General features: G+C 40.4%; 1 protein-coding gene across 1 annotated transcript in view; it reads right to left on the minus strand.

Annotated features, from left to right (window-relative positions):
• LOC114146557 (contactin-associated protein-like 4) overlaps positions 1-14,644 on the minus strand; it is a 111,824-nt gene that overhangs the window by 5,795 nt on the left and 91,385 nt on the right. Inside the window, exons 21-23 of the mRNA XM_028020735.1 lie at positions 13,292-13,379; positions 6,244-6,462; positions 5,414-5,485 (exon numbers count right to left, since the gene is read on the minus strand). Of these exons, the coding sequence (XP_027876536.1) occupies positions 5,414-5,485; positions 6,244-6,462; positions 13,292-13,379 (379 nt within the window). The remainder of the gene's footprint in view (positions 1-5,413; positions 5,486-6,243; positions 6,463-13,291; positions 13,380-14,644) is intronic.

A 14,644-nucleotide genomic window follows, 5' to 3' on the forward strand; every position in this document is an offset into this window, starting at 1 on the left:
TGTATTTACTGTGGTGAGCCGAACCATGTGATTGCTAATTGTCCTGTACGTTTAAACCCGCAGGTCCGGCAGTGAAGGCGGGGAAACTGCCGGCACCGTCCACTCCTAAACCCCGTCTCACCTTCCCTGTCACCCTATTCGCCAACAATGACTCACTTTCTGTGTCAGTTCTCATTGATTCCGGTTGCGAACAAAATCTCATCAGTTCCGACATAATTCACCAGCTCTCCGTGCCTACTGAACCGTTACCAGTTCCTCTCCGTGTCGCTGCCCTGGATGGGAAGGGTCTACCCCAGATAACCCACCGGACCAAGCCACTACGCCTGCTAATTTCTGGTAACCACACTGAAGAGATCATTTTCTATGTGTTTCCCACTATCAGTTCCCCCATAGTTCTAGGATTCAACTGGCTATTCAAGCATAACCCCCAGATAGATTGGGTTGAGGGACGGATTACTTCCTGGTCTTCCAAGTGCCACACCACCTGTCTCCGTTCCGCTGTTCCTTCGCAGCCCACACGTTCCACGATGGATGAGGTGGATCCATCCGACGTCACCGCCGTCCCTAGTGAGTACCATGAACTCATCACTGTTTTCAGTAGGGACAAAGCCCTCTCTCTACCACCTCACAGACCATATGACTGTGCAATCGACCTCCTGCCTGGGGCCCCTCTACCTAACAGTAGACTGTATAACATCTCCAGGGCCGAACGCCAGGCCATGGAGGACTACATAAATAAATCCCTCGCTGCAGGTATTATCCGTACCTCGTCTTCCCCTTTGGGTGCTGGGTTTTTCTTTGTGGGGAAGAAGGATGGTTCTCTGAGGCCCTGCATCGACTATAGAGGCCTAAATCAAATCACCATCAAAAACAAGTATCCTTTACCCCTGCTCTCCTCTGCCTTCGAACCTGTTCAAGGGGCAACCGTCTTTTCGAAACTGGACCTTAGAAACGCTTACCATCTACTACGCATCAGGGAGGGCGACGAATGGAAGACCGCTTTTAAGACCCCTATGGGGCACTACGAGTATCTGGTCATGCCTTTTGGTTTGTCTAACGCCCCCTCCTTCTTCCAGGCCCTTGTGAACGACGTCCTCCGAGATTTCATTAATGTGTTTGTCTTTGTCTACTTAGATGACATCCTTATCTACTCAAGGACCCTGGTGGAGCACCAAGAACACGTCCGTCTAGTTCTCCAGAGGTTACTAGAAAATAAATTGTATGTGAAAGCCGAAAAATGCGAGTTCCACCGCCCATCAGTAACTTTCCTGGGGTACGTCCTTGAGAGCGGACAGATCAGAGCAGCAGAGGACAAGATCGCAGCAGTTCTGGACTGGCCTCAGCCTGAAACGCGTAAGCAACTCCAACGTTTCCTAGGCTTTGCCAACTTCTATAGGAGGTTCATCCGGAACTATAGCCAGATCGCTTCCCCCCTCACAGCTCTCACCTCCACAAAGAGGGTGTTTAGCTGGACTCCACAAGCCGAGGCCGCCTTCACTGAACTCAAGTCGCGGTTCTCCAAGGCCCCGGTCCTGGTTCAACCCGACCCAAGCAGGCAGTTTGTAGTGGAGGTTGACGCATCCGATATTGGGGTGGGGGCCGTTCTGTCCCAGATCACTGCGCAGGATCAGAAGTTACACCCCTGCGCTTTCTTTTCCCGCAGACTCTCTCCAGCTGAGAGGAATTACAATGTGGGAGACAGAGAATTGCTGGCTATAAAACTGGCTTTGGAGGAGTGGCGTCACTGGCTGGAGGGAGCAGAACACCCCGTTCTAGTCTGGACCGATCACAAGAACCTGTCCTACCTCCAGTCAGCTAAACGATCCAACCCACGCCAGTCTCGCTGGTCTCTGTTCTTCGCACGCTTTAACCTTTCCATTTCCTATCGTCCAGGTTCAAAGAATGTAAAGCCAGATGCTCTGTCCAGGATACACTCCCCTGACGATTCGGAGGAAAGCCTGGCTCCCATTCTCCCGCCTAGTTGCACAGTCGGAGGAGTAACGTGGGAGATGGAGGACATCCTCCGCCAAGCGCACCAGACCGAGCCTCCTCCTGAAGCCTGTCCTCCAGGTAAACAGTACGTTCCCTCCGCTGTCCGTGCCCGCTTCCTACAATGGATTCATGCCTCCAAGTTCGCCGCTCACCCTGGAGTCAGTCGCACCATAGGGTTGGTCAATCGCAGGTTTTGGTGGGGATCAATACACAAGGACGTTAAGGAGTATGTCTCCGCCTGCGCAGTCTGTGCACGCAACAAGTCGTCCAACCGACCCCCTGCTGGCCTCCTACAGCCATTACCCATACCAGGACGACCATGGTCCCACATCGCTGTCGACTTCGTCACCGGACTCCCAAGGTCCAAAGGTATGACCACTATTCTCACAATCATCGACCGTTTTTCCAAAGCCTGTCATCTTGTCCCCCTACGCAAACTACCCACCGCTGCTCAGACAGCTAAACTACTCATCAAGCATGTTTTCAAGCTGCATGGGATACCCCAGGAGATCCTCTCCGACCGCGGGCCCCAGTTTATCTCGCAGGTCTGGCGTCAGTTCTGCTCCGCCCTGGGAGCCAGGGTGTCTCTCAGCTCCGGGTATCATCCCCAAACCAATGGGCAGACTGAACGTATGAACCAGGAGCTGGAGGCCGCCCTGCGATGTCTCACCTCTACCAACCCTGATGATTGGGCTCCACACCTTCCGTGGGTAGAGTATGCACATAACTGCCACACGTCTGCAGCTACTGGTCTCTCTCCCTTTGAAGTAGTCCTGGGATACCAACCTCCTCTCCTCCCGGCTGACGAAAGTAACATCTCTGTCACATCGGTCCAGCACCACATTCGCAGGAGTCACAAGATCTGGAAGGACACCATCTCCGCCCTCAACAACTCATCCGCCAGTAATAAACGACTCGCTGACCGACGTAGGATCCCTGCCCCGACATACTCCGTGGGGCAGAAGGTATGGCTGTCAACACGTGACATTCCCCTTAAATCTATGTCCAGGAAGTTGTCCCCTAGATTCATCGGTCCTTTCGAGATACTGGCGCTCGTGGGCCCCGCGGCTGTGCGACTCCGACTCCCTTCATCCATGCGTATCCACCCGACCTTCCACGTGTCCCACATTAAACCTGTTCTCTCCAGTGAACTTTGCCCTCCGGCCGAACCCCCTCCTCCCTCCCTGGACGGGCGGGGCGACGCCATTTTTGCCGTCCGTCGGCTAGTGGCCTCCCGGCGGCGGGGTCGGGGCTACCAGTACCTCGTCGACTGGGAGGGCTACGGCCCTGAAGAACGTTCCTGGGTCCCGGGATCGTTCATTGTGGATAACACCCTCATTAGGGAGTATTGGGACTCTCAGCCCTCATCCTCTGCTCGGCCGCCAGGTGGCGTCCGTTGAGGGGGGGGTACTGTCAGGGTCTGCATTTTGTTTCCGTTTTATTTGGGGTTTTTTTGGTTTGAGTTTTTTTTTCCTGCCGTTGGGACTGGCATTCCTCATGACATCCACCAGAGGTCACCAACAGACAGAGCCCCTGGAAGGCTGCTGAGTTCAACCCGTTTACACACCTGCAGCTTGTTTTGGAGGGCGTGGATTATGGATTTAAGCAGCAGCTCCTCTCCGTCTCATCGCCTGAGTGTTTGCTTACTTCGGTAACAACTCGTTCCAGAACTAGGCTCTCTGTGATCTGTTCCGCTCTAACCCTTTGTTGTCTTCCTCGTCAGATATCCTGCTGTTCTCTCGCGGTTCTGGCGAAGAGCAGTCCTCCCCGAGTTCAGTGTGCGCCTGTGCTCCCCTCGTTGTGGATTCCCTACCTCCTGTGTCCTCCCTCGACGCTGTCGGTGCTACCGGTCAGAAGCCACCCCTCGTGTGTCCACCCTTTCCTCTCGTCGATCCCTCTCTGGTGGAACCCCCCTCATTCCAAGTAAGACAGACTCTGGAATATTCCCGAAGGATTTTCTCCTCACTGCTCTGACCCTGCTTCTCCTGTTGGTAGCAAGACGACCCGGTCATCAGCACCAGGAGTCGCGTCCTGACCCCTCCCCTGACTTCAATAAACTGATTATTGTGCACTTAATCGTTCTCTCTGATTGTGTTCTTGCATGTGGGTTCGTAAAGTAAAACTCAACATGACAGATTCATGATCATGTGATTAAATTCACATCTGTGGTGTGAAAGAAAAAATGAGTTTTTCACTGCAGTTTTACCAAATAAACCAATGTCAATTCAGAAAAACAAAACAAAACAAAAAAACATCTCAATCTAGCACCAAAACATTTTGGTGAAAAACACCAAAAAGTGAAATTGCCATTATTCCCTTGAGCAAATTTATTTTTAAAATGTCAAATTGCACGATTACATGGTCAACGGAAACGCAGCTACTAGTTCATAAATCTTTTCAAAGTGGAAGCCACCAGGGGGCGCTAGAGTTTTGGAAGGAAGATGAGGAAAAAATATGCAAAAATATTATTTTTTTTAAAATAATAAATTTATAATTGCATCTATTTTTTTAAATGAAATATAAACAATTAGTATGAATCTCTCTTGGCTGTAGATTAACCATGTTGCTTATGCACATTTTTCCAAGTACAGTTTTTCCTTCCACTCAACTTTCCATTAACATACAGCCCTCTGAAAGTCTATTGTCTTTAGCAGTGACCTGGACTGTAAAACAAGTTGTCTTCCTGTATGAGCCATAAGATTATACATTAAAACCATTCTTTATTAGTCGAATACTTTCTGAGAAACTGAAACTTGTTTTTTATGAGCTGCAAGCTATAATTATGAAAAGGAAAAGAAACACTTGAAATAAATGAGTCTGTGGGTTGAACCTATACAGGTTTAACTTATTGAATTGAGTTCTCTATTCTAATTTACATGGAGAAACTCTGGAATAACAGAACCGCAGCACATTTCTTTTATGCACAGCTGATTGAATTGCTAATCTAAAAAACACTTTAAAAAGTTTTCCATCAGTTAAGCTCAAACCTGAGCACTTTAGGGAAAACTAAATAGAGTTTAATAGCTTGAAGCAGAATTTAAAATCAGTTTAATAATGCATTAAAAAATGACCATGTTTTGTGATAATGACAGAGGACGCTTCCTCAGCAGATTCCTGTAGTTCGATTAGGTTTTCTGCCCTTTGTGTACAACAGGATTGAATGGACAGTTTTAAATGACTTCCACAGTTCCCACCTCGTATAGTCTCCACTTTGAATCAATTAATGCTGGCAGAGAACCAAAGTTTAAATTGGTTTTAAATCGAGTCATGTCTTGCACATCTCTCGCTCCAAACGTTTTAAATGTCGCCTGAACAAACACATTAAAGCCAAGTTTTATAAAAGATGCTGTGCCTGATCTGAAACTGATAGTGTGAGCAAAGATAAACAGATCCCAGTGCAGTGAGAGAAATGGTTTAGTACCTCCAATCAGAGCCGAGTCGGTCCTGATGGCATTGACTAAAGGTTGACCTGAGCCCACTGAGCCGGACCGGTCTACAACAGAGACGGAAAAGTCAGGAGGAACAAATCAGAGCAAGAGAGAAGTTAGAAAGACCAAAATAAAAAGCCAGAAGTCATCACAGAATTGAGGAGGAAAATGAGAGAAGCAGAAATTATGTACAGACAGCAAAACCAGAGAAATACTGATGCATCCAGTTAGCTTTAAACTGATTCAAACTGGATTTACCTACTGGAAAGATAAACACAGAAAGATAAACGCCTCATTTCCCCCTTTAAAATGCATCAAAACTGAAAATAGTTTGTATTCTCATTGTTTTATGTTTAATAAAAGTATGATAAAGGTTTTTGTTTCCCTACACAAAAACCATACCGCCGTACCAGTACTCCACCTATCTTTGTGAAAAGTTACTTATAACTTGTATTAAGATATTTGCACTAGAAACTTGACCAAAATTTTGTGTTGTTGCAGAATGTGAAAAGAGGAGAAAGAAAATCCAATCAACAAAACAACTACCTAGAAAATATAGAAAAAAGAAGAAGAAGAAAATATGAACCAGAAAATTATGGCTAAAATGTCTCTCCGGAGAAATAAATGAAAATCGCATTTCATTGTTCTTCTAGATGTTCTGTATTTGACCCTGGATAAAATACTTTATTTATTTCTTAAGTTTAATTGATAGGCCCAGACACACAACAACAGACAAACCAAATAAAGCAGCACAAGGAAACACAAATCAAACTTCCATTGATAACAGAAATCTCAAAGTTTGATCAGTAACTCCATGTTTTACCTGATATATGGTGAATGTTTTCAGCTGCATAGGGATTGGCTGAGGCTGCAGAGCCACAGTTGGACCGAACCAAAGGTCCGGTGATGATGATGGGGCTGGTGTCTGGGTGGAGCAGAGCAGCTTTCAGAGGATTGATGGAGTTGAACTGAACTACTGACAGGCAGCCGGTGAAACCCAGAGACGCTAGCCGTACCAGATGAGAGTCCAAATCACCAGACTCTGCAAAACAAAGTCAAAATATACATTATTCTGTACATCTGTGCAAAATAGGTAGCAGGAGGTGTGTAGTCAGACAACATTGCTACACTGATATCTAAATTAGCATGCACATGTCTTTCTGTTATATGTTTCTACTTATATGAATTCCTTAATATTGATGAAAAAAGTTCTAGTGAAATAATCTGTCAGTGAAACAATACAAGTTAAAATATATTGTTCCACTGGCAAACTATTCAGCAGCATTGTTAATAATAAGGGTAGTTTGCCACCGATGACAGTGAGCTGTTTCTCTACCTTTACAAATTTAGCAGCACATTCACAAGCTTGATTGACAGCGCTAAGATCCTCCTCCTGGCTCTGATTAATTGTTTTTGACTGGTGGCCGTGGATTTCTTCAGCACAGGGAGGAAGGAGGTCAATTCTTTCACATATTACCTGTCTCATATTCCACTGTCACAACATGGTGACAGTTTTAATAAATTTGTAGAAAACATTTTTTTTAAAATTAAAATTGCATGCTGCAGTTTTAAGTGGTTGTAACATTACTTTTTTTAAAAGTTAAAGTGGTACGAATGCTTTTGAAATGCACAGAATATTCCTGGTTTTTAGTTATATTAACTGAAAACTGGAAAAGTACCTGTAGATTATTTAGCTGCTCCTGGACAGAGTTCCCAAAAATTGTACTCAAGTAAGAGTAGCTGTACTTCTACATATTTTTACTCGAGTAAAAGTAAAAAGTAACTGTCCAAGAAATGACTGAGGTAAGAGTAAAACAGCATTTGGTAAAAAGTATACACTAATGCTAAGTAACTGATCAAATAAATCATTCAATATTTAAAAATTACATAATCAGATGGACCAAAATAAGTGAAAGATTTTGGTTTTATGAGAACAAAAATGACAATAATAAAATCAGGCTAAAGAAAATATTTCCAAATCAATTTCTTTCAATATAAAATTTATGAAACTTTAACAAAAACTGCAGGTGTGTGTCTGTGTCTGGTGAGGTTTTGGTCAAAACATGCTTGTTTTTCAGTCAGCGTGTAAAAAATCCAGAAATTTTACTCAAGGAAGAGAAGAAATACTTCATAATAAAATTACTCAACTAAAAATACCCCAGAAAAAAAAATAAGTTACTCAAGTAAAAATAATTGAGTAAATGTAACTAGTTAGTACCCAACTCTGCTCCTGGAACATAAATGAGACAATCACCAATGCTGACATATCTTTAATTCATCATCGGCCTTCAATTCTTCCAATTTCCACCTGTATTCATCATATGTTGAGACAAATCTTCCCTCTCTGCCTTTATCTGTTAATTCCACCGACTCCATCCTCTCCATCACTCATCTGAACTCCTCACTGCAGCGTAAACAGCAGCTGCTAAAGCCGACACAAACAGCTGCATCAGATGACTGAGAGCTGACTGTTACCTGAACACATCTGCATGTTGATGAGGAAACATTACAGCCGTCTTTCAGCTGTTGCTCTGCTCGCTACATCACGTCTCTCCCAGCCTCCCTGTGTTCCTTCTGGCTCCATTAGTTAGCCTGATGGATGACGAGGCTGGGGGGAAGCGACGGGAAATCCACTTCGCCGCTGCTTTTTCTGATTCTGATCAGAGTCTCTGCCTCTGTCGGTTTGACAGAGTGGACAGCAGGTTATGCATCGACATGACAGGATTGAAACGCGCCGCACTCGTTCAGCTGTGTGACAACAAACCTGAGCTTTACACCAGACTGCAATAAAATGAGGATTTGTTAAGTTACCTGAAATAGAGCTGTTGTAAATTTTATTAATAATTTACATCTTAGGGTGTTTCAAAGGACAAATTATTTCAACGATGTGGCATGAAAATCCTGTTGAAAACACACAATCTGACTATGTATATTTGTCTAGTTTCTAGTGCAGGGGTGGGCAATCCTGGTCCTCGAGGGCCGGTGTCCTGCAACTCTTGCAAGTCTCCCTGGTCCAACACACTTGAATCCAGCAGCTGAATCACCTCCCAAGTGCAGTCAGGTTCTCCAGAGTCCTGCTAATGACCTCATTATTTGACTCAGGTGTGTTGAAGTAGAGATGCATCTAAAAGTTGCAGGAGTCCGGCCCTCGAGGCCTGGAGTTGCCCACCCCTGTTCTAGTGCATATATCTTAGTACACCTAAATTAAGATAAAACTAACTTAAAAGTAACTTTTCAGCATGATGTAGTAGCTTCTTTTAAATCAATAATTCCTTAATTTTGATCAAGAAAAAATACTAGTTCCAGTGGCAGATTTAATTTAAAGCAAGACATTTTTCCCACGCTAGAAGTGAAACAATCTGCCAGTAGAATTAGTACATTTTAATCAATATTAAGGAATTATTTTCTTAAAACAAGCTCTTGTATCTTGCTGAAAACATACTTGTCAGTTAGTTTTGTCTTATTTAACTTAACTGTACTAAGATGTTTGTACTAGAAATCAGACCAAAATGTAACTATATAAAATGCAAGTTATTACACAATTCTGCAAAAACAACCGTACATACACTCAAACCTAAAATCAATTAGAGCAACCAGTTAACCTAACTGTTGTGTTTTAGGACTGTGGGAGGAAGTTGGAGTACTCGGAGAAAACCCACATATTCATGGGGACTAAAAGCAAATTTCATGCAGAAAAAATCCAAGGCAGGGAATTGAACCCACGACTTTCTTGCTACAAGGCAACAGTGCTAAGAACGACACAACCATGTAGCCTACTAGGTCTTTTCTCAATCTGTTCTGCAAGAAAAACAATCATAATTTCACATTCAACTCAGACAAACTAGTGAAATGTATAATTCTTCAACTATAATGACAGTCTCTTCAGACAAAGCTAAAATAAACACCCTTTAAAGTGGCAGCCTGGCTGAAGGCTGGGGCCTCTCAGCCCCTCATGTTATTTGCAACTTATATTTCAGACGCTCTTTGAAGGAGCCGCTTAAAAGAAACATGAATAAATCATGACGTGCTCCCTATTACTCTTGTCACCCTGAGCCTTTTACAATTCCCTGTCTACAAATGCACATTTAGGTGGATAAATCATAGCAATGAAACTCCACACATTCCCGACTCTTTCCAATAATGCAAAGAAATAAACGCTTATGCACATGTGAGGAGTACAAAAATCCAAATTCTCTAAATACATCAACCAGAGGCTATGAGGCTTTTTTATTTTTTTTTATTTTGGAAGGGCAAGAAGTGCAAAACGAAGCGGCATAAAGATTTTACCGGCATCTAAAACGAGGCCCAAGCCTGCTTTTAAAAGTCCATTATGAAATACATTATAGCATTTTGCTAAACCTAGATCATGTGGCAATGTTTCAGCTGACACATGGATTGTTGCTTTTAAAAAGCATTTAAACAGCTTTCATCAAAAACTGTTTACTCAAACAATGATCCAACAGACCCAATGCATTTTCAGCATGTGGAAATGGATGACGACCTCACATTTTTACTTCCTGTGTCACGATTTTTATTCTGCTAGGCACCGATATGTTAAAACAAACTTTAGAAATACAAAATCTCACCAAATATTTGGTGTTTGAGTCCACCAGAAAAAAACAAAACTAATTTATAAGTAACTTTTCATGAAGATATATGAGGTTGTTTTAAGTCAATATTGATGAAAAAGTACTAGTCATAAGTAAAATAATCTGCCAGTGGAACAATACTATAATTTAAAAAATTTAAAATGTTTAACTTATAGTATGTTTCAACAATAAACTAATTTCTTGCTGAAAAGTTACTTGTAAGTTGTTTTTGTCTTATTTCAAGTGTACTAAGATATTTGCACTAAAAATTAACAACAAATACTTGGTAAGATTTTGTGTTTTTTCAGTGCATAGAATAGAAGCGTCATGTTTCTACAATGTGGCATGTAAGTGGTAAAAATGGGGGTAAAATCAGACTCATCTGCTGCCAGTTTCACATTGACTAAAATCTATAGAAGCACCATCTTTTATTAATCTGGGACGCATCAATTTTCACCCTAAACTGCAGGGATTTAAGCATTCCTGTATTCATTATGAATGCATTTTAAATTGTTTCTTTATTTAACCTCAGACATAAATTCTGTTTTTTCTCTTATATTGGATAAACTCTACTGGCTAAGACCTTTTGCTACCAACATACGGTCTCTCTTTTAACCCTTCTGCAACATGGGGAGTTGAGGTCTGCCTGTAGTTTGCAAGAACAACGAGAAATGATCTTTTAATTTAAGACTAACGCAATGCATTTTGAAGAACTCAAGTGCAGAACTCCCAGAAAGTCCTCATAGGTCCGTCCCAGTGCAGTAACCAGGCCCATGTTAAGTCCTGACAAGTCATCAAATATTTGCTGGACATGACACAAAAAGAAAAGTTTTGTACAGAGCAGAACACAGCACAGCTGCCAGAACAGGATGAGAACTTTTTCTTGTTCTTTCATAAAATGAATCAGCTTTCACTGAAGATTAATTACTTAAAATTTACCCATTAAGGGAAAAAAGCTAAAAAAAAAAAAAAAAAAAGATCTCTGTTAAATATGTTTATTTTCTCCCATCATTCTTCTTTTGAGCTAATTTCAACCTATAAAAGTATTTTTCACTGATTGAACAAACGCAGAAAAGTTTTTCAGGGTATTGGAAAATTGTGGTGAAAAAAAAAAAGTTTTTCCATTGCAGTTTTGCAAAAGCCGCAAACCTCTCATAACCCAAAAACTTGCAATGGAAAAAAAAAATTCATTTTAAAATTGCCGTGTTTCCATTAAGCAAATTTATCATTGTGATTCCAATTAGTGCAATTTTAAGGTCAAAGGAAACACAGAGATGAACTGGGACTCAGAGAAATTACAAACCAGGTGAAAACTAACAAACTACTCAAAGAAAACAAAATCCTATAAAGGAGTATAAATAAACTAACAAAAAATGAACTAACATGGCAAGATCTAAGAAAGTTAAAAAAATGACAAAATCAGCAAAAATTTTGCTTTCTGTCATTTTTACTGCATTTTTGTTCACTGTTGTAAAAACATCAGAACAAAGAAGGAAGGACTGAGTTAAGAAGAGAGAAATGTTCTCTATAAATCATGTTTAAAGGGTTTTTCTGCCACAGAATGACTTAACACACTCCCTCCTCACGCTCTCCAGTGACTCCAGCATGGAGTTTATGACACGCAGTTGCCGGGTAGATAATCTTGTTGCTTCGTGACCAGAGTGTTAAACAGTTCTAAGGACTGGTCCCCAGGTGAGAGAGGGGTTTTATGTGACCCTGTCTTGTGATATGTTGTGTTTTTCTTTTTAGGAAAATATCCTGTGTTTTTTTTAAAAACTTGTATGTATTTGTTTGGTCAAGGATTGCACACAGTCTAGGATGGGGAGAGACACCTCAGGAAATCTGGTCGTTTAGCAGAAGTAAAATTATCTGCATAATCTACACTGCAAAAACACAAAATCTTACCAAGTATTTTTAGTCTAACATCTAGTGTAGATATCTTATTTCACATAGAACAGGACAAAACTAACCTATAAGTAATGTTTCAGCAAGATATAAGATATATTTCCAGTAAATAATTCTTGAATACTGATATTTTTTCCACTTATAGCAAGACATTTTTCCACTTGGCCAGTTTTTAAAATTAAAATTCACATTACAACCACATACCTGAGTGTGATTTACAGCTTTGAGTGTTACACTGTCAGTACACTGCAAAAACGCACAAATCACACCAAGTATTTTAGTCTAGTTTCTAGTGCAAATGTCTTTGTTCACTTGAAATAAGACAAAAACCAACTTACAAGTTACTTTCAGGAAGATATGGGTGTTTGTTTTAAGTCAATAATTCATTAATATTGATAATAAAGTTGCACTGGAAAAAAAAAACACTTGAAAGACTTTTCCCAAGTTCTGCCAATGGAGGCAGAACTTTTCCATCAATATTTAAAAATTATTGACTTAAAACAAGCTCCTATTTCTTGCTGAAACATTACTTACAGATAATTTTTTATATTTAAAGTGTTAAGTGATAAGATATTTGAGCTAAAAACTAAGCAAAAATACTTCATAATATTATGTGTTTTTACAGTGTAGGACTTTAATCAGGCATTTTGGATTGGTAATCAGTTCAGGAAGCAGGAGTTTTTTTTTTTAATTATAGTATTATAATCTTGACTCAAACCATTTTATGTGCCTTCCTGTACATTAGTACTTCACATATGTCCTACTCTAGTCGCCTTCCCCACCTGCTCTGAACCCATAATGCAGCAGATGTGAGACATTTTGCTCTGAAGGCAGCAACTCCCTTATCAACTCAGACTTGAGCGTTATCTAACAATATGGAGCGGAAATGTACTTTTTAACTCCAACTTTGCTTTTTAAAGACGCTGAAAGGTCTGAGCTGCGACTCTGCTGTAACTTTTGGAAAAGCACAACAAATTTGACCATTTTCATTTCTGTTACACCAGGCGGTTTCTTCAAAGACTCTTTATTAGGGACTGGTTGTAGCGATAAGGATGGAAGTTGATTCACAACAAAAGTTTCTTCAGAACAAACAGAAAATTCTGAACAACTGTTTTTTTAAATCAAACTGCAAGAAATTATTCAATATTGTTGATTTTTAATCAACAGAGAAAATATAATGTAAAAGAAATCAGTACCAGCTGCTCTAAAGTAGACTTTTGAGTATTTTTTTTGTGTGCAGTAACAATGCATTTAGTCCAGATTTTTCCTTTTATTCTTGTGAAATTGTACCTGCTGAGTGTTGGAGGAGAGCGAACAAGTCTGAGTGCTTTAAAGCCAAAAATATCTATTTTCTGCTCTCACTGCCTCCTCACTTACCATGCACTTTGCCCAACACCAGCGACTTGATGGCATTAAACTCTCCGTCAGACGTGAGGTTGAAGTCTTCTCTGGCATTTTGGTCAACCTAATGAATAAAAAAAGAGATTTGAATTCAGTTTTTATGGGTATTTTTCATAAGCTTTTCTGTATGTGGACACTGCAAAAACACAAAATCTTGTCCAATGTTTCTGATCTTGTTTTGGTGCTACCCAACTCTTTCAAGTTTACTAAGATATTGGCACTGGAAACTAAATAAAATAAAATAAAAAAACTTGAAAAGATTTTGTGTTTTTGCAGTACAGTTTAATAGCCTCGACTCAACAAAACCAAATTTATAATTAATAATTATTCCAGAGGTTTCCTGGGAAAATTATCTGGAGAAAATGCTTCTAAAGAGTTTCATGTTGTTAAGTTAAAAAAAAAGAAGGATAATTTTATCTTCCCCTTTTTAACTGTGAAAATCAAACATTAATAATTTTCCAGCAAGATGAGTAAATTAACATTTAATTAGGTTATCAAAGTTTGAAAGCACTTTAACTGAAAATTTGCTTTTTGTGAGAATGCAAAGAAATGTTACTGACATTTATTTTTTGGTTTCTTTAACTTGGCTTGAAATCTTAAGATTCTCAGCTGTAAAAAGATCCATAAAGAGTTTTAAAAATCAACTTTCAGATGTGATGTGAAGCACAGAAAGCATTGTACTTTGATTTAACGAATTCCCAGCCATACCTGCATTGTAAGAGCTGTCAGAAAATAAAAAGTGTATTTCAGGTGAAGCCGTTACTGTCAAGGCTAATGACACTTTTTGATTTGTGCTTCTTCAAAATGACCCATAAGACTTTTAACAACCATTAAAACAAACATCTAAATACCAACATGACATGTTTAGCACACATGTCAGGACAAAGCTTGTTTTTTCTATCAACACAAACTTTAAAATATGAACTTTTCTATAATCTACTTCAGCTTTTTGTTAACAAAAAAAACCCAGATTGGTCTGGACTAAAACAAAGGATCAATGTCTGGGAAAGCACCCTATGCCCACTGCTGAGTATAGTGATGGAGGTGTGATGCTGTGGGCCTGTTTCTTCTGGACCTATTGTTTTTTTTTGCTATCTGACATAACGTCTCATGTGAAATGGCTTCATCTTTGTAGATAAAAGTCTGTACTCAATTCTTTAATATCAAACCATCAAACAGCAAGTCCTGAAGCTCACTTCTGATTCTTTGCTGAAATGCTTTTTTATTTTTTCATGGTGGTTCATACTAACAATTACAACAGGAACATTTTAAAGTGCAGTTTTTCTTTTGCTGTGCTTGTTTTTCTTTTATTTTGTTGTTGTTTTTGCT

The sequence above is a fragment of the Xiphophorus couchianus genome, chromosome 6, assembly GCF_001444195.1.
Source record: "Xiphophorus couchianus chromosome 6, X_couchianus-1.0, whole genome shotgun sequence".
In the NCBI taxonomy this organism is placed as follows: Eukaryota; Metazoa; Chordata; class Actinopteri; order Cyprinodontiformes; family Poeciliidae; genus Xiphophorus; species Xiphophorus couchianus.